We start from the raw sequence: 23,895 nt of genomic DNA, 5'->3' as shown, positions 1-23,895 counted from the left end.
ACAGCACAAACTTGAAACAATTATACGTAATCCTTTTGAAAACATTGGAGAAACTAAGTAAAATGAGCTCATGCTATCGTCTTACTCGAACTGTCAGATAAGTTTACAGTCATTGTGTCCCCAAACATTATATTAAGGGGGCCCCATCGCAATTGTGTTGGGAACAGTACTCCTTTATATCGGCTGTATAAATTGACTTTGCAAAAGAGAAGTGTGGGATACTACTCTCGTTGCCTTTTTTTGTATTTGACTTTATTAAATGTATTTATATTATCATTTGGTGCAGCCGGGCCGGAGCAGGAGGGGATAGAAAGAGGAAAAAAATTAAGACAGAGGGGGAAATTGTGGGGACAAGAGGGGGTGGTATGGCTCGGCCTCAAAGCCAGCGGCAGATGAGTAGATTGCCCAGCTGGGGCTGATTATCTAATTACCTGTCGCCCTTATTAGCAGCAGCCAGGCCGAGACATGTGGTTGGAGGGAGTGGGAGGCCGGTTCCCCCACTGGCACCCCATGGAAGACTTCCCACTTGAGCAGTCTCGGGATGACACTCTGCGCTCGGCCTGGGAGAAAAGTGAGAGAATACCCGCGCCGTTCGTTAAAACAAATCACTTGGTCCCAATCAGAATCAGCACCTCCAAGTCCGAGTCCATGGTTCTCGCCCGGAAAAGGGTGGAATGCCATCTTCGGGTTGGGGAGGAGACCCTGCCCCAAGTGGAGGAGTTCAAGTACCTCGGAGTCTTGTTCACGAGTGGGGGGAGAGTGGATCGTGAGATCGACAGGCGGATCGGTGCGGCGTATTCAGTAATGCGGACGCTGTATCGATCCGTTGTGGTGAAGAAGGAGCTGAGCCGGAGGGCAAAGCTCTCAATTTACCGGTCGATCTACGTTCCCATCCTCACCTATGGTCATGAGCTTTGGGTTATGACCGAAAGGACAAGATCACGGGTACATGCAGCCGAAATGAGTTTCCTCCGCCGGGTGGCGGGGCTCTCCCTTATAGATAGGGTGAGAAGCTCTGTCATCCGGGGGGAGCTCAAAGTAAAGCCGCTGCTTCTCCACATCGAGAGGAGCCAGATGAGGTGGTTCGGGCATTTGGTCAGGATGCCACCCGATCGCCTCCCCCGGGAGGTGTTTAGGGCACGTCCGACCGGTAGGAGGCCACGGGGAAGACCCAGGACACGTTGGGAAGACTATGTCTCCCGGCTGGCCTGGGAACGCCTCGGGATCCCCCGGGAGGAGCTGGAGGAAGTGGCTGGGGAGAGGGAAGTCTGGGCTTCCCTGCTTAGGCTGCTGCCCCCGCGACCCGACCTCGGATAAGCGGAAGAAGATAGATGGATGGATAGCACTTGGTCCCACTCCCTCCAACCACATGTCTCGGTCCGGCTGCTGCTAATAAGGGCGACAGGTGATTAGATAATCGGCCCCAGCTGGGCAATCTACTCACCTGCCACTGGCTTCGAGGCCAGGCCATGCACACCCCATTCCTGCGGGAGGCGCGCCGACCACGCCCTCCTTCATAGGGGGATAAGACAGAGAGACAAAAACAACAACAGCAAACACAACAATAACAACAATAGAGCAACATCAGCAAATACGATATGTACAAATATGATGGTAAAAGTGATAGCAAAGAAGCATTTAGTGAAATAAATATTAATAATACAGAAATGACAACGAGCATTATTACACTACGAATGAAGCAATACAAATACCAATAGAAATAGCACTATTGATGATGAATAATACCAATAATTTGACCTTTATTATCAACAATACAGTTGTTCAAATGCAGCAATACATATACGTAATGATAACTAGAGATACAAAAAAAAAGCAGAAAAATGGTGGGGAAGAAAGAGAAGCCAGCTATATTAACCTTGTAGATTGTTATAGTAACAATAGGTTAAGCTTTGTCCGTGTGCCATGTGTTACCCAGTACTCCTTATGGAACCATCAGAGCTACCAACATGTTCGCATTTTTCTTGCATTTTGCCGTTTCGAGTTCAGACTCCACCCCCGCAAAATTGCATAGCCTGATGTGCACCCCCCCAGAAAAAAAATCTAACCTTACACAAACCATGAAAGCAGCGATTGGTCGGCTTGTAGAGAATTTTTTTCTTGTACGTTCAGAGGAAACTTTGTCCCCCGATTACGATAGTTATTTGTAGTTAAAGTGTTATTTCATTGATCAGTTCCAGGTGCAATAACATTCCCCTTCGCTCTTTAATTACCATCATCGCTCGCTCGCGATGTAGGAAACTAACAAGCCACCGTATTTTCCGGATTATAAGGCGCAACTTTTTTTCCATAGCCTCGAACCCTGCAGCTTATACAAAAGTGCAGCTAGCTGCCAAAATCTCTTGTATGCAAGAAACGTACATTAGTTGTAACACAGAAACTGAACAGGTGTGTTATTGTTTGTGCTATGGCGCCATCTTTTGGACAAGTGCTGCGGGTTTGAAAGTATACCATATTTCCTTCAGTTTTGTGCCTTGAAACGGAAGTAAAAGTGCCGTTCTGTCTACTGGTCGTCAATAGCGTATGGTTTCTTCGTTCGTCCTTGCAATTGGCGTTTGTACGTTTTACAATATAACTAAACCAATTCACGCTGACTAAACCCTCACATGTTTGATAGTCGGGAAGTCCTGTGGGGAGTGCTCAGAGAGTATGGGGTATCGGACTGTCTGATTTTGGCGGTCCGCTCCCTGTATGATCAGTGTCAGAGCTTGGTCCGCATTGCCGGCAGTAAGTCGGACACGTTTCCAGTGAGGGTTGGACTCCGCCAAGGCTGCCCTTTGTCACCGATTCTGTTCATAACTTTTATGGACAGAATTTCTAGGCGCAGTCAAGGCGTTGAGGGGATCCGGTTTGGTGGCTGCAGGATTAGGTCTCTGCTTTTTGCAGATGATGTGGTCCTGATTGCTTCATCTGGCCAGGATCTTCAGCTCTCGCTGGATCGGTTCGCAGCCGAGTGTGAAGCGACTGGGATGAGAATCAGCACCTCCAAGTCCGAGTCCATGGTTCTCGCCCGGAAAAGGGTGGAGTGCCATCTCCGGGTTGGGGAGGAGACCCTGCCCCAAGTGGAGGAGTTCAAGTACCTCGGAGTCTTGTTCACGAGTGAGGGAAGAGTGGATCGTGAGATCGACAGGCGGATCGGTGCGGCGTCTTCAGTAATGCGGACGCTGTATCGATCCGTTGTGGTGAAGAAGGAGCTGAGCCGGAAGGCAAAGCTCTCAATTTACCGGTCGATCTACGTTCCCATCCTCACCTATGGTCATGAGCTTTGGGTTATGACCGAAAGGACAAGATCACGGGTACAAGCGGCCGAAATGAGTTTCCTCCGCCGGGTGGCGGGGCTCTCCCTTAGAGATAGGGTGAGAAGCTCTGTCATCCGGGGGGAGCTCAAAGTAAAGCCGCTGCTCCTCCACATCGAGAGGAGCCAGATGAGGTGGTTCGGGCATCTGATACACTTACAATTAGTGCACCAACCCCCCCCCCGCCCCTTTCTGTTATTAATATTGTGGTTCCTACATTATATATCAATATATATCAATACAGTCTGCAAGGGATACAGTCCGTAAGCACACATGATTGTGCGTGCTGCTGGTCCACTAATAGTACTAACCTTTAACAGTTCATTTTACTCATTTTCATTAATTACTAGTTTCTATGCAACTGTTTTTGTATTGTTTTACTTTCTTTTTTATTCAAGAAAATGTTTTTAATGTATTTATCTTATTTTATTTTATTATTATTTTTTTAAAAGGACCTTATATTCACCATACTTGGTTGTCCAAATTAGGCATAATAATGTATTAATTCCACGACTGTATATATCGGTGTTTTTATATTGTTTTACTTTCTTTTTTATTTAAGAAAATGTTTTTAATGTATTTATCTTATTTTATTTTTATTTTATTTTTTAAAAAGGACCTCATATTCACCATACTTGGTTGTCCAAATTAGGCATAATAATGTGTTAATTCCACGACTGTATAAATATCGGTATCGGTTTATATCGGTATCGGTAATTAATTAATCGGAATATTGGATATCGGCATAAAAGCCATTATCTGAAATCCCTACTCACAATGGCATTAATTTTGTATTGTTTCAGTTTACAAATCCCTCAGTAAATTCACTAAAACGTCACCGTGGAGTTATCGATTCTCTTTAGCTGATCGGAGTGCGAGCTTCTGTTTTGTTTGATCTGCCGTTTTACTGCCGTGTTCCAGGCACCATTTAGAAGTATTTAAGGTGCATAAATGAACATTTATGAAATCTTTCTGTGTAAATGTCTCACCGGTTTATAGTCAGTTAGGGCTAGTATATTCTCCTTTAATAATTGAAATTGAGAGCGTGCGGCTTTCTATAGTAAATAGTCGACGAGAGTCAAGGCTGCTTAAGTAAATCGTTACAAAAAGATGCAAAAGTAAAATTGTCCAAACTGGGCCATTTGTGACCATTGATTGATTGAAACTTGTATTAGTAGATTGCACATATTCCGTACAATTGACCACTAAATGGTAACACCCCAATAAGTTTTTCAACGTGTTTAAGTCGGGGTCCACGTAAATCAATTCCTGGTTACTTTGGATTTTAATATTTTTCAAATGGAGCAAATATACTGTTGATGTTCCAAAAAAAATCTGCATGATCTGTCCAAATACGTTGTTTGCTCTGCTTCTGTCTGATCTGAGAAACCTCTGCCAATGCTTCCATGTGTCCTGTGTGTCCACCATGTTTGTCTCTGTCGCTGCTGCTTGGGTCAGGATGACATGTTAGACCATCAGCTCCAGCGCAACCTGGATTATTTAGACCAGCAGGTAGGCATGCACACCCGCATTGTTTTTGTGCTCCACCGTGTTTCATGCACAGTGTCTTCCACAGTTAATTGTCACTGCGCCATACAGTCATCTAGTCTTTGTCCCTATCCCCCCCCCCCTAAGGAGTGTTTTAAATACACAACCCACAACCAGTGAAGTTGGCACGTTGTGTAAATGGTAAATAAAAAGAGAATACAATGATTTGCAAATCCTTTTTTAACCTATATTCAATTGAATAGACTGCAAAGACAAGATATTCAATGATCGAACTGAGAAACGTATTCTTGTTTTTTGCAAACACATTGCAAAAAAGTTGGCACAGGGGCATGTTTACCACTGTGTTACATGGCCTTTCCTTTTATCAACACTCAGTAAACAATTGGGAACTGAGGAGACCAATTTTTGAAGCTTTTCAGGTGGAATTCTTTCCCATTCTTGCTTGATGTACAGCTTAAGTTGTTCAACAGTCTCCGTTGTGGTATTTTAGCATTCATTAAGCACCACACATTTTCAATGGGAGACAGGTCTGGACTACAGGCAGGCCAGTCTAGTACCTGCACTCTTTTACTACGAAGCCACACTGTTGTAACACGTGGCTTGGCATTTATTGCTGAAATAAGCAGGGGCGTCCATGATAACGATTCTGTTCATAACTTTTATGGACAGAATTTCTAGGCGCAGTCAAGGCGTTGAGGGGATCTGGTTTGGTGGCTGCAGGATTAGGGCTCTGCTTTTTGCAGATGATGTGGTCCTGATGGCTTCATCTGGCCAGGATCTTCAGCTCTCGCTGGATCGGTTCGCAGCCGAGTGTGAAGCGACTGGGATGAGAATCAGCACCTCCAAGTCCGAGTCCATGGTTCTCGCCCGGAAAAGGGTGGAATGCCATCTTCGGGTTGGGGAGGAGACCCTGACCCAAGTGGAGGAGTTCAAGTACCTCGGAGTCTTGTTCACGAGTGAGGGAAGAGTGGATCGTGAGATCGACAGGCGGATCGGTGCGGCGTCTTCAGTAATGCGGACGCTGTATCGATCCGTTGTGGTGAAGAAGGAGCTGAGCCGGAAGGCAAAGCTCTCAATTTACCGGTCGATCTACGTTCCCATCCTCACCTATGGTCATGAGCTTTGGGTTATGACCGAAAGGACAAGATCACGGGTACAAGCGGCCGAAATGAGTTTCCTCCGCCGGGTGGCGGGGCTCTCCCTTAGAGATAGGGTGAGAAGCTCTGCCATCCGGGGGGAGCTCAAAGTAAAGCCGCTGCTCCTCCACATCGAGAGGAGCCAGATGAGGTGGTTCGGGCATCTGGTCAGGATGCCACCCGAACGCCTCCCTCGGGAGGTGTTTAGGGCACGTCCGACCGGTAGGAGGCCACGGGGAAGACCCAGGACACGTTGGGAAGACTATGTCTCCCGGCTGGCCTGGGAACGCCTCGGGATCCCCCGGGAAGAGCTGGACGAAGTGGCTGGGGAGAGGGAAGTCTGGGCTTCCCTGCTTAGGCTGCTGCCCCCGCGACCCGACCTCGGATAAGCGGAAGAAGATGGATGGATGGATGGATGGATGGATGGTCCATGATAACGTTGCTTGGATGGCAACATATGTTGCTCCAAAACCTGTATGTACCTTTCAGCATTAATGGTGCCTTCACAGATGTGTAAGTTACCCATGTCTTGAGCACTAATACACCCCCATACCATCACAGATGCTGGCTTTTGAACTTTGCGCCTAGAACAATCCGGATGGTTCTTTTCCTCTTTTGTCCGGAGGACACGACATCCACAGTTTCCAAGACAAATTTGAAATGTGGACTCGTCAGACCACAGAACACTTTTCCACTTTGTATTAGTCCATCTTAGATGAGCTCAAGCCCAGCGAAGCCGACGGCGTTTCTGGGTGTTGTTGATAAACGGTTTTCGCCTTGCATAGGAGAGTTTTAACTTGCACTTACAGATGTAGCGACCAACTGTAGTTACTGACAGTGGGTTTCTGAAGTGTGGCGCCCCATAATACACCTGCTGTGAACCTGTTTTTATGTTTTTATGTTTTTATTTATTCTATTTTAATTATTTATTTTTTATCGTGTTCTGTTTGTGTTGTGTTGTGTTTGCTCGGTACTAGTATTATCTTTTAACCTGTTCATTGTACAGCACTTTGGCTACCCCTGTGGTAAATTTTAAATGTGCTTTATAAATAAAGTTGATTTGATTTGATTTGATTTGTTCCTGAGCCCATGTGGTGATATCCTTTACACACTGATGTCGCTTGTTGATGCAGTACAGCCTGAGGGATGGAAGGTCACGGGCTTAGCTGCTTACATGCAGTGATTTCTCCAGATTCTCTGAACCCTTTGATGATATTACGGACCGTAGATGGTGAAATCCCTAAATTCCTTGCAATAGCTGGTTGAGAAAGGTTTTTCTTAAACTGTTCAACAATTTGCTCACGCATTTGTTGACAAAGTGGTGACCCTCGCCCCATCCTTGTTTGTGAATGACTGAGCATTTCATGGAAGCTGCTTTTACACCCAATTTTGTTCCCAATTTGCCTGCACACCTGTGGGATGTTCCAAATAAGCGTTTGATGAGCATTCCTCAACTTTATCAGTATTTATTGCCACCTTTCCCAACTTCTTTGTCACGTGTTGCTGGCATCAAATTCTAAAGTTAATGATTATTTGCAAAAAAAAAAAAAAAAATTTTATCAGTTTGAACATCAAATATGTTGTCTTTGTAGCATATTCAACTGAATATGGGTTGAAAATGATTTGCAAATCATTGTATTCCGTTTATGTTTACATCTAACACAATTTCCCAACTCATATGGAAACGGGGTTTGTACGGATTACTCAACGTGCCAACTTCACTGGTTTTGGGTTCTGTATAAGTGCAATTACAGTTGCCTTCCTAACAAGGTTGTGTTAGTCTTCTTAATCTGAGCTGAATTCTCAGGTGCTGGAGGGAATTGGTATGGTTACACGAAGGGTGGAGAGGTCCTCCTCTACAGCAAAGCTGTGTATACAAGTAAGAGAGGAACGAGTGGAGCGGGGGAGGCAGGCTTCTTTGTAACGCATAGCTAAAGATCCACCAGATGGGCTCGTTTGTGACTTTGACACTAGTTTGTCAACTTGAAGGCCAGCACTTAGCTCGGTGCTGCATTACAATACCGAAGATCATTTTAGTCTTCACTAAGCCTGCCTCTCTTTTATTCTGTCTTTTTGTCTGCATGCGGGTGTTCTTGCTATAACTTCATAACTTTATGTTTTCCATTCATTTCCATCTAATTCTGTACATGACTCAAACCGCATTTTACATACTACATATGTTTATTATTGCAAGTTTGTCCTTGAAATAAAATAGTGAACATACTAGACAACTTGTCTTTTAAAGGGGAACATTATCACCAGACTTACAGGTAAAAGCCAGTAAATTAGAATATTTTGAAAAACTTGATTTATTTCAGTAATTGCATTCAAAAGGTGTAACTTGTACATTATATTTATTCATTGCACACAGACTGATGCATTCAAATGTTTATTTCATTTAATTTTGATGATTTGAAGTGGCAACAAATGAAAATCCAAAATTCCGTGTGTCACAAAATTAGAATATTACTTAAGGCTAATACAAAAAAGGGATTTTTAGAAATGTTGGCCAACTGAAAAGTATGAAAATGAAAAATATGAGCATGTACAATACTCAATACTTGGTTGGAGCTCCTTTTGCCTCAATTACTGCGTTAATGCGGCGTGGCATGGAGTCGATGAGTTTCTGGCACTGCTCAGGTGTTATGAGAGCCCAGGTTGCTCTGATAGTGGCCTTCAACTCTTCTGCGTTTTTGGGTCTGGCATTCTGCATCTTCCTTTTCACAATACCCCACAGATTTTCTATGGGGCTAAGGTCAGGGGAGTTGGCGGGCCAATTTAGAACAGAAATACCATGGTCCGTAAACCAGGCACGGGTAGATTTTGTGCTGTGTGCAGGCGCCAAGTCCTGTTGGAACTTGAAATCTCCATCTCCATAGAGCAGGTCAGCAGCAGGAAGCATGAAGTGCTCTAAAACTTGCTGGTAGACGGCTGCGTTGACCCTGGATCTCAGGAAACAGAGTGGACCGACACCAGCAGATGACATGGCACCCCAAACCATCACTGATGGTGGAAACTTTACACTAGACTTCAGGCAACGTGGATCCTGTGCCTCTCCTGTCTTCCTCCAGACTCTGGGACCTCGATTTCCAAAGGAAATGCAAAATTTGCATGGTTGGGTGATGGTTTGGGGTGCCATGTCATCTGCTGGTGTCGGTCCACTCTGTTTCCTGAGATCCAGGGTCAACGCAGCCGTCTACCAGCAAGTTTTAGAGCACTTCATGCTTCCTGCTGCTGACCTGCTCTATGGAGATGGAGATTTCAAGTTCCAACAGGACTTGGCGCCTGCACACAGCGCAAAATCTACCCGTGCCTGGTTTACGGACCATGGTATTTCTGTTCTAAATTGGCCCGCCAACTCCCCTGACCTTAGCCCCATAGAAAATCTGTGGGGTATTGTGAAAAGGAAGATGCAGAATGCCAGACCCAAAAACGCAGAAGAGTTGAAGGCCACTATCAGAGCAACCTGGGCTCTCATAACACCTGAGCAGTGCCAGAAACTCATCGACTCCATGCCACGCCGCATTAACGCAATAATTGAGGCAAAAGGAGCTCCAACCAAGTATTGAGTATTGTACATGCTCATATTTTTCATTTTCATACTTTTCAGCTGGCCAACATTTCTAAAAATCCCTTTTTTGTATTAGCCTTAAGTAATATTCTAATTTTGTGACACACGGAATTTTGGATTTTCATTTGTTGCCACTTCAAATCATCAAAATTAAATGAAATAAACATTTGAATGCATCAGTCTGTGTGCAATGAATAAATATAATGTACAAGTTACACCTTTTGAATGCAATTACTGAAATAAATCAAGTTTTTCAAAATATTCTAATTTACTGGCTTTTACCTGTATATACCTTGATGTTGCAGAAAAAAGACCTTATATTTTTTTAACCAATTTCCGAACTCTAAATGGGTCACAACGTGACGTCACATCGGGAAGCATTTTCTCAAACACATTACAAACACCGAGTAAAATCAGCTCTGTTATTTTCCGTTTTTTTCGACTGTTTTCCGTACCTTGGCGACATCATGCCTCGTCGGTGTGTTGTCGGAGGGTGTAACAACACGAACAGGGACGGATTCAAGTTGCACCAGTGGCCCAAAGATGCGAAAGTGGCAAGAAATTGGACGTTTGTTCCGCACACTTTACCGACGAAAGCTATGCTACGACAGAGATGGCAAGAATGTGTGGATATCCTGCAACACTCAAAGCAGATGCATTTCCAACTGGACTGGACAGATCAGCTTTCAGGAAAAGAGAGCGGATGAGGGTATGTCTACAGAATATATTAATTGATGAAAACTGGGCTGTCTGCACTCTCAAAGTGCATGTTGTTGCCAAATGTATTTCATATGCTGTAAACCTAGTTCATAGTTGTTAGTTTCCTTTAATGCCAAACAAAAACATACCAATCGTTGGTTAGAAGGCGATCGCCGAATTCGTCCTCGCTTTCTCCCGTGTCGCTGGCTGTCGTTTCGTTTTCGTCGGTTTCGCTTGCATACGCATACCTGCCAACTACTCCGGTTTTCCCGTAATTAGTACGGTTTTCATCAACCTATTCCGGGTTACGGTTGCTGTGATAAAAAATACGGTTTTTCATTAATTAAAAAAAAATAATTTTTTTTAAGTTTTATTCACGAATTCGCGTAACAACAATGACAATCGACACTGCTTCCCGTAACTTCCTATCGAGCCATTACGAATGCCATGCGCGAGGCTATTTATAGCACCGCTGCCAAGCACGAGGCACCAGTTGCCATTGTTTCCAAACGAGCGAACGATCATGGAATCAGCCGGAGAAAAATCGCAAACGAGTCTTAAACCGAAAAGAAAACTGCAGTCATTCCGTGAAGAATATTCAAAAGCCTATCCGGGAATAATTATCCCTTCCAAAAAGGGTGAAAACTACGCGAATTGCACCTTGTACAGACAAGATTTTTCGATTGGACACGGAGAAATTAGCGATGTAAAAGATCACGTTGGGACAAAAAAACACAAGTCTAATGCCGTTGCTAGCGATACAAGTGGAAAACTTTCAACGTTTTTCGTCGCCCAAACAGATTCTTTGGATGTGATGAATGCCGACGTTTTATTTACGGAGGCAATAATTGAGCATGGACTAGAATAAATTTGAATTTTACCCACAAAAAGGTAATGACACCAATGTTATCTATTGGAATTGTTTAGTACTGTTATACTGTTAAAAGTGTTTATACTATTTATGCTTTCAAGTCCAAGTTGAAGAAATCTTGTTAAATGTTGACAGCATAACTACCAAAATACAGAAGTATGTCCTTAATATTTTTGCAGTGCTATTTCTGTTGAAAAGTTAAAATGATTACATTAGAGATGTGATGTGCCACTTTTCAAGTGTCTGATGGCTTAAATTATTTTTCATTAATTTTTCATATTTTGAATTCTTTTGAAAGGCTTACAAAAAAACTACATTTGAATTGTAATTCCATGCTATTGACAGGACTATTAATTTTAATGAAGTTAGCTTACCATGTTTACAGTATGATAATTGTGATAGAAATGTGAATTTTAGGCATAGAATATTTTTTACAATTGAACAAGGCAGTAGATTATACAAGCTTGGACAGAAAGTTAATAATGACACCAATTTTTTTTAAATGGAATTGTTTAGTACTGTTTTACCATTTGTTTACTGTAAAAAGTGTTTATACTGTTTATACGTTCAATTATCAAATTGAAGTCTTGTGAAAGGTTGACAGGATAACTGGCATTAACTGTCAAAATAATTTCAAACTATTGAAGTTAGCTTACAGAATAAACATGTCAATCAACCCATATGATTTTTGATGTAATATTTTTGTTTTGAAAAGTCACTGTGACTGATAGAAAAGTGATGGTTTTAGCAACATTTTAACCTGTCTGAATGCTAATAATCATTTTGCGTCGGGGGGCTTCGCCCCTCTGAACCCCCCACCAGGGCTTTGTCCTGGACCTACCGGGGCCTGCGGCCCCTGGACCCTGGCTACTAGGTTTTTCTAATTTCAAAAGTTGGCAGGTATGCATACGGTTCAAACCGATATGGCTCAATAGCTTCAATTTCTTCTTCAATTTCGTTTTCGCTACCTCCCTCTACACTACCGTTTCAATACATGCGTAATCTGTTGAATCGCTTAAACCGCTGAAATCCGAGTCTGAATCCGAGCTAATGTCGCTATAGCTTGCTGTTCTTTCCGCCATGTTTGTTTGTATTGGCATCACTATGTGACGTCACAGGAAAATGGACGGGTGTATATAACGATGGTTAAAATCAGGCACTTTGAAGTTTTTTTTAGGGATATTGCGTGATGGGTAAAATTTTGAAAAAAACTTTGAAAAATAAAATAAGCCACTGGGAACTGATTTTTAATGGTTTTAACCCTTCTGAAATTGTGATAGTGTTCCCTTTTAAGTAAACAAACAAACTCATGAACAATAGGAATAAAAACAAAAGTGTTTTTCTTCAGTTTCTTGAAACATGAATAACAGGTCTCATGACAACACAACTATGTATTAATTATATTAATAATAATAATAATAGATTTTATTTGTAAAAAGCACTTTACATTGAGTAAACAACCTGACAGTGCTACAGTGTATTAAAAAATACAAATAATTGTCACGTTCAAACACTGAGGACATCTGTTAAATAAGACAAAAGGCAAGGAATCAAACAGAGACAGAATTCAATTTGGACTCAATATTGAGGAGAGACATGGCCACTGCACTCTCTGTACAGTCCTGCACCACGCTCTGACGAAGAAGGTTTTCGTCTCCTCATTTATTCAGATGTTCAATGTTCACGCACCAACATATGTCACAGCAGGAATGGGAAGTATTTAAAACAGTCATTGTTTTCGGTCTCATTGAAGTCCAAGAAGAGGATTTCTCGGGCTTGGGCTCTTCCTGGATCCAGCTGGGGCAGGTGTTGGAGGACAATGGATAACCCCTCCCGTCTCCTGACCACAGTGACTTCAAGAGGGCAGCGGGTCGTAAACAGCGTTGACCTCGGTCACCAAACAGTTGGAAGAGAGTTTGTGAAATACTTCAGAGAGAGTTCGTTTAACACTTCAAAGAGAGTTCCTCTGGAAGTTGAGCAGATCCTGCCATCTGTCCGTGTTGAAATCACAGTGGCGTTTCACGAGCCTTCTTCCTCTTGCTAGGCCTCGAAAGACAGCATTCATAATATAACGTTTCTTTTGTGATAACTTACAAACAATTATTCCAACAATAATAATATAATAAAACATAAATAAAAATAAAAACTAGAACAGCCAAATAGCTAGAACTAGTATGCATGAATCTAAAAAAAAGGCTTTTTTAAAAAGAAGGTTTTTTTAAGCCTTTTTTAAAAGCATCTACAGTCTGTGGTGCCCTCAGGTGGTCAGGGAGAGCGTTCATCTTGTGCCCATCCATTCTCATAACCATCTGATATTTTAGCTCCCACCTTTATTTCCATTCGGCATATCATCTTAAAAAAAAAAGACAACTATTAGATCAGTGGAATGTTGTGATCATAAATGAAATATTTTTTGCTTTTTTTCCTTGATCGTTGTCAACATCAAATGTATACATTATGTATACATTATAGTTAAGTACTTTGGGTCTGTGTTTAAGTTCAGCACATCATTGCAGTATTTGTACGCACAGAAGTTTGCATACACTCCCATTGGGCTTGAATGTCATCTTGGGTCCTGATTTATGTAAAAAAATGTTCTCTTCTCAGGCTGGACTAACAACACAATGTGTCAGAATTTGACACATTCAAATACATACAGTTGATACATCACGTACTGTATATCTTATAATATACGGCCAGAATGTATTTCAACTTGACAAGACAAAGATCTATTTAAGGGGAACTGTGCTTTTTTTTTTTGGAATTTTGCAGACACATATGTCTTTTTATGAATGCATTTTAACTCGTAAATAAACGTTCATAGAAGTCAGCTAACACTGGAATAACAGAAGCTATGATGTCATTGAGTCACCCATTAAACTCTCTAAAAAAATCATCTAACAGTACTCCATTTACATTTAGTTATCGAAATATTAACCAAGTGTTAGCTATATTGTTACTATAGGCGCTAACGTTAAGGACCTATTTTTAACGGCACATTGATAACGGATACTTATATATTGCTTATACAGGTAAAAGCCAGTAAATTAGAATATTTTGAAAAACTTGATTTATTTCAGTAATTGCATTCAAAAGGTGTAACTTGTACATTGTATTTATTCATTGCACACAGACTGATGCATTCAAATGTTTATTTCATTTAATTTTGATGATTTGAAGTGGCAACAAATGAAAATCCAAAATTCCGTGTGTCACAAAATTAGAATATTACTTAAGGCTAATACAAAAAAGGGATTTTTAGAAATGTTGGCCAACTGAAAAGTATGAAAATGAAAAATATGAGCATGTACAATACTCAATACTTGGTTGGAGCTCCTTTTGCCTCAATTACTGCGTTAATGCGGCGTGGCATGGAGTCGATGAGTTTCTGGCACTGCTCAGGTGTTATGAGAGCCCAGGTTGCTCTGATAGTGGCCTTCAACTCTTCTGCGTTTTTGGGTCTGGCATTCTGCATCTTCCTTTTCACAAAACCCCACAGATTTTCTATGGGGCTAAGGTTAGGGGAGTTGGCGGGCCAATTTAGAACAGAAATACCATGGTCCGTAAACCAGGCACGGGTAGATTTTGCGCTGTGTGCAGGCGCCAAGTCCTGTTGGAACTTGAAATCTCCATCTCCATAGAGCAGGTCAGCAGCAGGAAGCATGAAGTGCTCTAAAACTTGCTGGTAGACGGCTGCGTTGACCCTGGATCTCAGGAAACAGAGTGGACCGACACCAGCTGGACTGCTGCTGAGTGGTCCAAAGTCATGTTTTCTGACGAAAGCAAATTTTGCATTTCCTTTGGAAATCGAGGTCCCAGAGTCTGGAGGAAGACAGGAGAGGCACAGGATCCACGTTGCCTGAAGTCTAGTGTAAAGTTTCCACCATCAGTGATGGTTTGGGGTGCCATGTCATCTGCTGGTGTCGGTCCACTCTGTTTCCTGAGATCCAGGGTCAACGCAGCCGTCTACCAGCAAGTCTTAGAGCACTTCATGCTTCCTGCTGCTGACCTGCTCTATGGAGATGGAGATTTCAAGTTCCAACAGGACTTGGCGCCTGCACACAGCGCAAAATCTACCCGTGCCTGGTTTACGGACCATGGTATTTCTGTTCTAAATTGGCCCGCCAACTCCCCTGACCTTAGCCCCATAGAAAATCTGTGGGGTATTGTGAAAAGGAAGATGCAGAATGCCAGACCCAAAAACGCAGAAGAGTTGAAGGCCACTATCAGAGCAACCTGGGCTCTCATAACACCTGAGCAGTGCCAGAAACTCATCGACTCCATGCCACGCCGCATTAACGCAGTAATTGAGGCAAAAGGAGCTCCAACCAAGTATTGAGTATTGTACATGCTCATATTTTTCATTTTCATACTTTTCAGTTGGCCAACATTTCTAAAAATCCCTTTTTTGTATTAGCCTTAAGTAATATTCAAATTTTGTGACACACGGAATTTTGCAATTTCATTTGTTGCCACTTCAAATCATCAAAATTAAATGAAATAAACATTTGAATGCATCAGTCTGTGTGCAATGAATAAATATAATGTACAAGTTACACCTTTTGAATGCAATTACTGAAATAAATCAAGTTTTTCAAAATATTCTAATTTACTGGCTTTTACCTGTATATTCTATACTTAGACTCTGCTCTCTCGCCCCTGAGCTGGTGAAAGTTAATTCTATATTATAAATAATGCCTCCCACCCAAATAATAGAAGGATGTAGCCATAAACCGAGACTCTGGTCAACTTTGACTAGACCCGGAGATGTGGTGTCGGAACCGGAGGCTAGAAGGGATCGGCGCTATACCATGTTTCAACACCAGTAACTGTGCAAGTTTATTTTAGAAGTATCATTATTTAGAACAAGACCCATACGGTCAGCCTCAAATAAGGTTAAGATGTTTAGGAACAACCCAAGAACCACCAATGCTCAAACCTGCCATGAACCGGAAACTGTTGGATCCCCAGTTTGACGGAAAGGGCGCCAACTGTCATGATCTGTGGTCTGGATTATGTTTTGTTAGTTTTGGACTCTTTTAGTTCCTGTTTGCGCTCCCTTGTTTGTTTAGTTACCATGGCGAAGCCTGTCTTTGCCAGTTAGTCGTCCTGGCGTCATTCTGTCATAACGGGGGAGGGTCACAACTTACTGCGAGGTTTGTTCTCCCAGGAAGCAAACGGAGTATTCCAGACAGGACTTGAAGGTAGGAACATATCTAGTAATTAATCCTAAACAGGACAAAAGACGGGAACTAAAACAAAAGGGAAGTGTGCCGATTCCACGAGAGGCTAAGGAACTTAACGCAGGAAACATACGCTAACACTTAGCCTGAACTATGGACATGGAACAAACATAACTTACTGTGGCATGAAACAAATAACTAGCAAAAAAAACTTGGATTAGGACATGGAACGAGCAGCATGAACTAAGCATGAAACACGCATGAAAAGAGCATGCTGCTCGTTCCATGTCTTATTCCAAGTTTTTAGGGGTAAGGTTAAAGTTTTCATTGTATATTAGTGCGACCCCCCCCCACCCCTTTTGAGGGGACGGGCAATATGTGCATTCGTATAGTTAGGAGGAGATGCCTCATTTAGCGCAAAAAAATTGTCTGGTTTGAGCCAGGTTTCGCTAAGACCAATGACGTTAAGATTGTTGTCTCTAATGACCTCATTAACTAATAACGTTTTGGGAGACAATGATCTTATGTTTAAAAAGCCCATATTATAAGTATTGGGCTGTTTCGACGAGTTTTTGTTTAAATTATCCGTAGTAGCAATATTAATAATGTTGCGTTTATTATACGTAGTGCACTTTAAATAGTTTCGACCATATCTAGGAATTGCTACGACGGGAATTTTCAGATTGTTTGCTTGATGCTGCGATAGACTGAACGCATCATAATTTGCCACCTCAGTAGAATGCATATCTACCTCTGACACAGTCACAACAGAAAACACATTATGTGAGTTGTGTATTATTCTAAGAGAATTGCTATGCGTACAGGGATTATCCAGCCTGGCGCTGACTAGTTCTAGCTTAACTGACTCCTCACCCGGACTAGCAGGCTCTGTAATTGCCTGTGACCGGGCTTGCTCTAGTGTAGTTAGTCAAATGTGACTTAAACAGTAGTCTATGTTTTTAGGCAGGATAATGGCGCCTTCCTGGTTAGGGTGAAGGCCGTCTCTCATCAGCAAGCCTGGTTTGCCCCAGAAAGAGGGCCAATTATCAATAAACGTTAGTCCCTGTTGTCTACAGAAGCTAGCCAGCCACTTGTTAAGCGAGACTAATCTGCTATATCTCTCATCATTGCCTTTCGCAGGCAGGGGGCCAGAGACAATTACTTGATGCCTGGACATCTAGTCCTTTTGCTTCCTGGGAGAACAAACCTCGCAGTAAATTGCGACCCCCCGTTATGACAGCATGACGCCAGGACGACTTACTGGCTTAAATAATAGTCTCTTAATTAGAGCAGGTGCATGTCCCGAACACATGAGGCAGGTGAAACTAATAAGTCGCCATGGTAACTAAACAAACAAGGGAGCGCAAACAGGAACTAAAAGAGTCCAAAACTAACAAAACATAATCCAGACCACAGATCATGACAACAACATAAAAATATGTCCCATTTTGACACAATTGACACATTCAAGCTCGACTAAAATTGGTAACACACCAGATTCCTTTTGGACAAATGTTCTGCGGTCAGATTAAAGAGAGATCGAGCTATTTCACACAGCTGGGTGTCTGATCGTGACAACGATTCCGAACACATGTTAAAACCAATCTTGATTCGTAGGCTGCAATGAAGGTTCTGGATTAGCCTATTTTCAAAACTCCATCCTCAACCCTATTGGACATTGGTGGACTTTGCTCAAAACCCTGGCTTCTGCCGCAAAACCAACCCATTTAAATGAACTCTACCAGATCTGCCAAGAACAAATATCAAGTCAAAATCATACCAGACGCTTGTTGATTGCTACAAATAGTGTGTGTGGAACTTGCTAGTATTAGAAAAGGTGATACATATTTGAACCTGTATATAAATCAGAGAACATATGCAATTCTAATACTTCCTTTTAAAAATCGTAGAAGATTCCCTCTACCTGAGACACAAAATGATTCAAATTCGTCTCCAAGGGTCCAAAATTGATGACATTGACTCACCATGATGGGTCTATGTAAACTTCTGAAGGAACTGTATATTTGCACAGCACCTCACCTTTTTCAACTGAGCTATCATTTTCTTTTGACAATTAACAAGTTAATGTCTTCTTTGTTTTGACAGGTGCCCCCTTTCCATGATGTCTACAGACAGTTACACCCTACACTGAAGCTCAATGAGATCGAGACAAGCGTAAGGCACTTTTACACACACATTTAAAAGTAGAAGCTATGCCCCCAAAACTGCAAAAGTATTGTTAAACCTACCTGGAGTTAATTCCCAGCTCTTTTTGAAATATTTTTTTTTGCAAATTATGGATTGTGTCTGAGAGAAATTATGTGCATTTAGCCATAGGCACATTCCTTAAGGTCAGAGGCCATTGATGTCAGACAAGACGTCTCTGTTCCAGCTTATCTCAGATGTGTTCAAATGGGTTGAGGTCAGGGTTGTTTGTGGATCGCATGAAAAAACTCAATCATGCGTAGATGGATCTTGCTTTGAATGTTCACAAGTATGGGTATGATGATGAATGAATTTACCGTGGACAGCTCAGAGCTCTAACTCTAGTTACAATTACTGAACCCTGTACACTTTTTGTGATTCTCTTTTTACACTGTTGTTATATTTATATATATTATTTATTGGCTCACACAGAAACTCTTGGGTCGGCTGTGTGAACAGAACAGAATCGTGAAAGATCACGAAGCCGTGGTCCACAGACTGAGAATGGACAAGGTAAGATCTGTTACGTCAAAGCATTTAGGTTTTAGCCACAACTCTTTGTTAGTTTTTGATGACATCCTTACCCTTTTCAGATTAAAACCTTTTAAGACCATAATGCATACTTGCCAACCTTGAGACCTCCGATTTCGGGAGGTGTGGGGGCGGGGGGGGGGGGGGGCGTGGTCAGGGGCGTGGTTGGGGGCGTGGTTAATAGGGGAGGAGTATATTTAATGCTAGAATTCACCAAGTCAAGTATTTCATATATATATATTAGAGATGCGCGGTTTGCGGGCACAACCGCGGAGTCCGCGGATTATCCGCGGATCGGGCGGATGAAATTTAAAAAAAAATAGATTTTATCCGCGGGTCGGGTCGGGTCGGGTCGGGTCGGGTCGGGTCGGGCGGTTGATATAAAAAAAAATTAGATTTTAAATAGATTCAGGCGGGTGGCAGTTAAACCAATTCGGAAATATATATACATAGTTAAATGTTGTTACCCACATACGAAAAACGAGCAGGCACCTGCAGCATATGCCACAACAGAAGAAGAAAAAAAAAAAGAGATGGACACTTTTACGGAGCGGAGAAGGCCCCCGACGCCTCGCCGGGGTCCGGGACCGAGGCCCCTTCCCCCGAGAGGGCCCCACCGGGAGCCGTAGCTGAGGCGATCCGCGAGAAGGGCCCGACGCACGTCCAGGGTCACCACCGCGCCCACCGCACCGACACCCCGCCTCGTCCGCCTTCGCCGCGGCCGGCGTCACGCGCAGCAGGTAAGCAGCTTACCTGCCCACCACCCCTGTTGCCGGGGGCGCGTAACAGGGGTCACTCCGCGCGCAGTGCGCTCACGAAAGAGGTGGGGCTCACCCTGGTTGATATAGACAGCAGGACGGTGGCCATGGAAGTTGGAACCCGCTAAGGAGTGTGTAACAACCCACCTGCCGAATCAACTAGCCCTGAAAATGGATGGCGCTGGAGCGTCGGGCCCATATACCCGGCCGTCGCCGGCAGCGAGACGCGCTTGGAGGTGCGCTCAGCGCGGCTCCCATATGATTGCGCACTGGTGTGCGTCTGGGTCGTGACAGCGTGGCACGCGAATGTCTGTGCTGCATTGGATCAGTCTCCTTTCTTTAACAGGCAAAAGCTTTATAACCTCACTAATGCCTTGCATCGTCTATATTAGATATATAACAACGGGCGGGTGCGGGCGGATGGCGGGCGGATGCGGTTCTGATCAAATGTTAGATCGGGTGGATTGCGGATGGTTGACGACTTTCTGATGCGGTTGCGGATGAAATAATTGCCTATCCGCGCATCTCTAATATATATATATATAATAGAATTACTTGAATTTCAGTGTTCATTTATTTACACATATACACACACATAACACTCATCTACTCATTGTTGAGTTAAGGGTTGAATTGTCCATCCTTGTTCTATTCTCTGTCACTATTTTTCTAACCATGCTGAACACCCTCTCTGATGATGCATTCTGCTTCGTCTCTTTGTTGTGTGCGCAGTTGTGCACTGCACCCTCTAAAAGCCGTAGATGTTATTGTCACATACGCATGTACAGTAGATGGCAGTATTGTCCTGTTTAAGAGTGTCACAACGTTGCTGTTTACGGCAGACGAACTGCTTTACGGTAGACGAAAACGTGACTGCTGTTGTTGTGTGTTGTTACCGCGCTGGGAGGACGTTAATGAAACTGCCTAACAATAAACCCACATAAGAAACCAAGAACTCGCCCTCCATCATTCTACAGTTATAACGTGATTGGGCAGGCACGCTGTTTATATTGTGGAAAAGCGGACGTGAATACAGGCTGTCGACACGTCACTCAGGTCCGCCTGAATTTCGGGAGATTTTCGGGAGAAAATTTGTCCCGGGAGGTTTTCGGGAGAGGCGCTGAATTTCGGGAGTCTCCCGTAAAATCCGGGAGGGTTGGCAAGTATGCCATAATGCGCACTGGTCTGTTTTTGATATTTTTTCATATATAAAGCGCACCGGATTATAAGGCGCATTAAAGGAGTCATATTATATATTTTTTTCTAAATGTAAAATACTTCCTTGTGGTCTACATAACATGTAATGGTGGTTCTTTGGTCAAAATGTTGCATAGATGATGTTTTACAGACCATCTTCAAGCCGCTTTCAGTCTTATTTACGTGGCTCACCTTTTCTCCGTCATCTTTGTTGTAGCGGTGTCGCGTGCAAGGACGGGAGTAGAAGAAGTGTCAAAAGAAGGAGCTGACTGTTTTAATGACATTCAGACTTTACTTCAATCAATAACTGAGTAGCATCTTCTCATCCGGAAACGACAACACCGGAAATGTGTCCCGTGAAAAACCGTCCGACCGGAACTCTCTAATAACTAAAGTTCCTTGGGTGAATATTGTAAACTCACTACACCGGTATGTTTTAGCGTTTTCATGGCGAGTTTACTGACAGATATAAGTAAGAACTTTACACTACTTTATATTAGAAATGTCAACAGTAGAGGATGAATGTCCCATAACAAGAAGATAGAGAAAAAGAAGAAGCTTATTGACTACGAGTCGGCACGGACTACAAAGGCAGACGCGCACAATTTTTCAGTACTCATGCAGATCCCAAATACAGATCAGCAGGTACCAGAAGGTAAGACAAGTTGCTTTTGCATAATATTGCAAAACAAAACACCAGATCAATCAATCAATCAATCTTTATTTATATAGCCCTAAATCACAAGTGTCTCAAAGGGCTGCACAAGCCACAACGACATCCTCGGTACAAAGCCCACATACGGGCAAGGAAAAACTCACCCCAGTGGGACGTCGATGTGAATGACTATGAGAAACCTTGGAGAGGACCGCATATGTGGGTAACCCCCCCCCTCTAGGGGAGACCGAAAGCAATGGATGTCGAGTGGGTCTGACATAATATTGTGAGAGTCCAGTCCATAGTGGATCCGATACATAGATAATATGTCTTACCTTATACACACACCATAATAATACTCGTATGTTGAAGCACAGTACAATCCATCAAGCGGTGCGGCTTTATAGCTTACCAAAGTCATAATAAAACATTTTGATAGATTTATGAGAGCCGTGTGTAATGTTCTATATTTTCAATGTAACATATAAAATGTTGGTGTTGTTTACTTGAATCATATTGCCATCATAGTGCAGTCTATACGTATCGCTTATGTTTGACTGCCATCTACTGGTCACATTTATCATTACACCATGTACCAAATAAAATTGCTTCGAGGTCGGTAAGCAAAACCAGGATTATTCCGTACATTAGGCACACCGGGTTATAAGAACGCACTGTCGAGCTTTGAGAAAAAAAAGATTTTAAAGGGGAACATTATTACAATTTCAGAATTGTTAAAACCATTAAAAATCAGTTACGAGTGGCTTATTATATGTTTTGAAGTTTTTTTCAAAATTTTACCCATCACGCAATATCCCTAAAAAAAAGCTTCAAAGTGCCTGATTTTAACCACCCGTCCATTTTCCTGTGACGTCACATAGTGAAGCCAACACAAACAAACATAATAATAATAATAATAATAACTGGGATTTATATAGCGCTTTTCTAAGTACCCAAAGTCGCTTTACATGTAGAACCCATCATTCGTTCACACCTGGTGGTGGTAAGCTACTTTCATAGCCACAGCTGCCCTGGGGTAGACTGACGGAAGCGTGGCTGCAATTTGCGCCAACGGCCCCTCCGACCACCACCTCATTCAATTCACCGGTGTGAGTGGCACCGGGTGCAAAGGGTGAAGTGTCCCGCCCAAGGACACAACGGCAGCGATTTTTGGATGGTAAGAGGCGGGGAGCGAACCTGCAACCCTCAGGTTTCTGGCACGGTTGCTCTACCCACTACGCCATGGCGCCCCTATAAACATGGCGGAAAGAACAGCAAGCTATAGCGACATTAGCTCGGATTCAGACTCGGATTTCAGCGGCTTAAGCGATTCAACAGATTACGCATGTATTGAAACGGATGGTTGTAGTGTGGAGGCAGGTAGCGAAAACGAAATTGAAGAAGAAACTGAAGCTATTGAGCCATATCGGTTTGAACCGTATGCAAGCGAAACCGACGAAAACGACACGACAGCCAGCGACACGGGAGAAAGCGAGGACGAATTCGGCGATCGCCTTCTAACCAACGATTGGTATGTGTTTGTTTGGCATTAAAGGAAACTAACAACTATGAACTAGGTTTACAGCATATGAAATACATTTGGCAACAACATGCACTTTGAGAGTGCAGACAGCCCAGTTTTCATCAATTAGTATATTCTGTAGACATACCCTCATGTCAGCAGGCCAGGGAAGCTAGGGTCGATATTCTTCTCTTGATCATCTTCGGGACGGTGTGAGCCAAGACATCTAGAGGGCTTTAGCTCGCTCGTCTGCGGGAACAAACTGCCGCCATTGCTTGCCGTGCTACCGAGGTCCTTTGTCCCTGAATTGCTCACACACTCCGGCAGATTCAATGGGGGTCTGGCGGCAGATTTCTTTGACTTTATCGTTGGAAATGCATCTGCTTTGAGTGTCGCAGGATATCCACACATTCTTGCCATCTCTGTCGTAGCATAGCTTTCGTCGGTAAAGTGTGCGGAACAAACGTCCAATTTCTTGCCACTTTCGCATCTTTGGGCCACTGGTGCAACTTGAATCCGTCCCTGTTCGTGTTGTTACACCCTCCGACAACACACCGACGAGGCATGATGTCTGCAAGGTACGGAAAACAGTCGAAAAAACGGAAAATAACAGAGCTGATTTGACTCGGTGTTTGAGAAAATGGCGGATTGCTTCCCGATGTGACGTCACGTTGAAAGAGCGAATATTAGAAAGGCGTTTAATTCGCCAAAATTCACCCATTTAGAGTTCGGAAATCGGTTAAA

The 23,895-nt window shown here is 43.0% G+C and overlaps 1 protein-coding gene across 15 annotated transcripts in view; it reads left to right on the top strand.

The window, feature by feature from the left end:
- The window catches only part of plekha6 (pleckstrin homology domain containing, family A member 6), a 307,746-nt gene that overhangs the window by 249,865 nt on the left and 33,986 nt on the right, over positions 1–23,895 (top strand). For 9 of the 15 annotated variants that reach the window (XM_061924040.1, XM_061924035.1, XM_061924032.1 and 6 more), the window contains 4 exons: positions 4,773–4,826; positions 7,767–7,838; positions 18,390–18,458; positions 18,921–19,001. In XM_061924040.1, coding sequence (XP_061780024.1) covers positions 4,773–4,826; positions 7,767–7,838; positions 18,390–18,458; positions 18,921–19,001 — 276 coding nt within the window. The remainder of the gene's footprint in view (positions 1–4,772; positions 4,827–7,766; positions 7,839–18,389; positions 18,459–18,920; positions 19,002–23,895) is intronic. The other 6 variants (XM_061924039.1, XM_061924043.1, XM_061924046.1 and 3 more) reach the window with 3 other exon arrangements.

Source organism: Nerophis lumbriciformis, linkage group LG28 (assembly GCF_033978685.3).
Source record: "Nerophis lumbriciformis linkage group LG28, RoL_Nlum_v2.1, whole genome shotgun sequence".
Taxonomy (NCBI): domain Eukaryota; kingdom Metazoa; phylum Chordata; class Actinopteri; order Syngnathiformes; family Syngnathidae; genus Nerophis; species Nerophis lumbriciformis.
The sequence above is the reverse complement of the archived record's forward strand: the minus strand, read 5'-3'. Positions and strand labels throughout refer to the sequence as shown.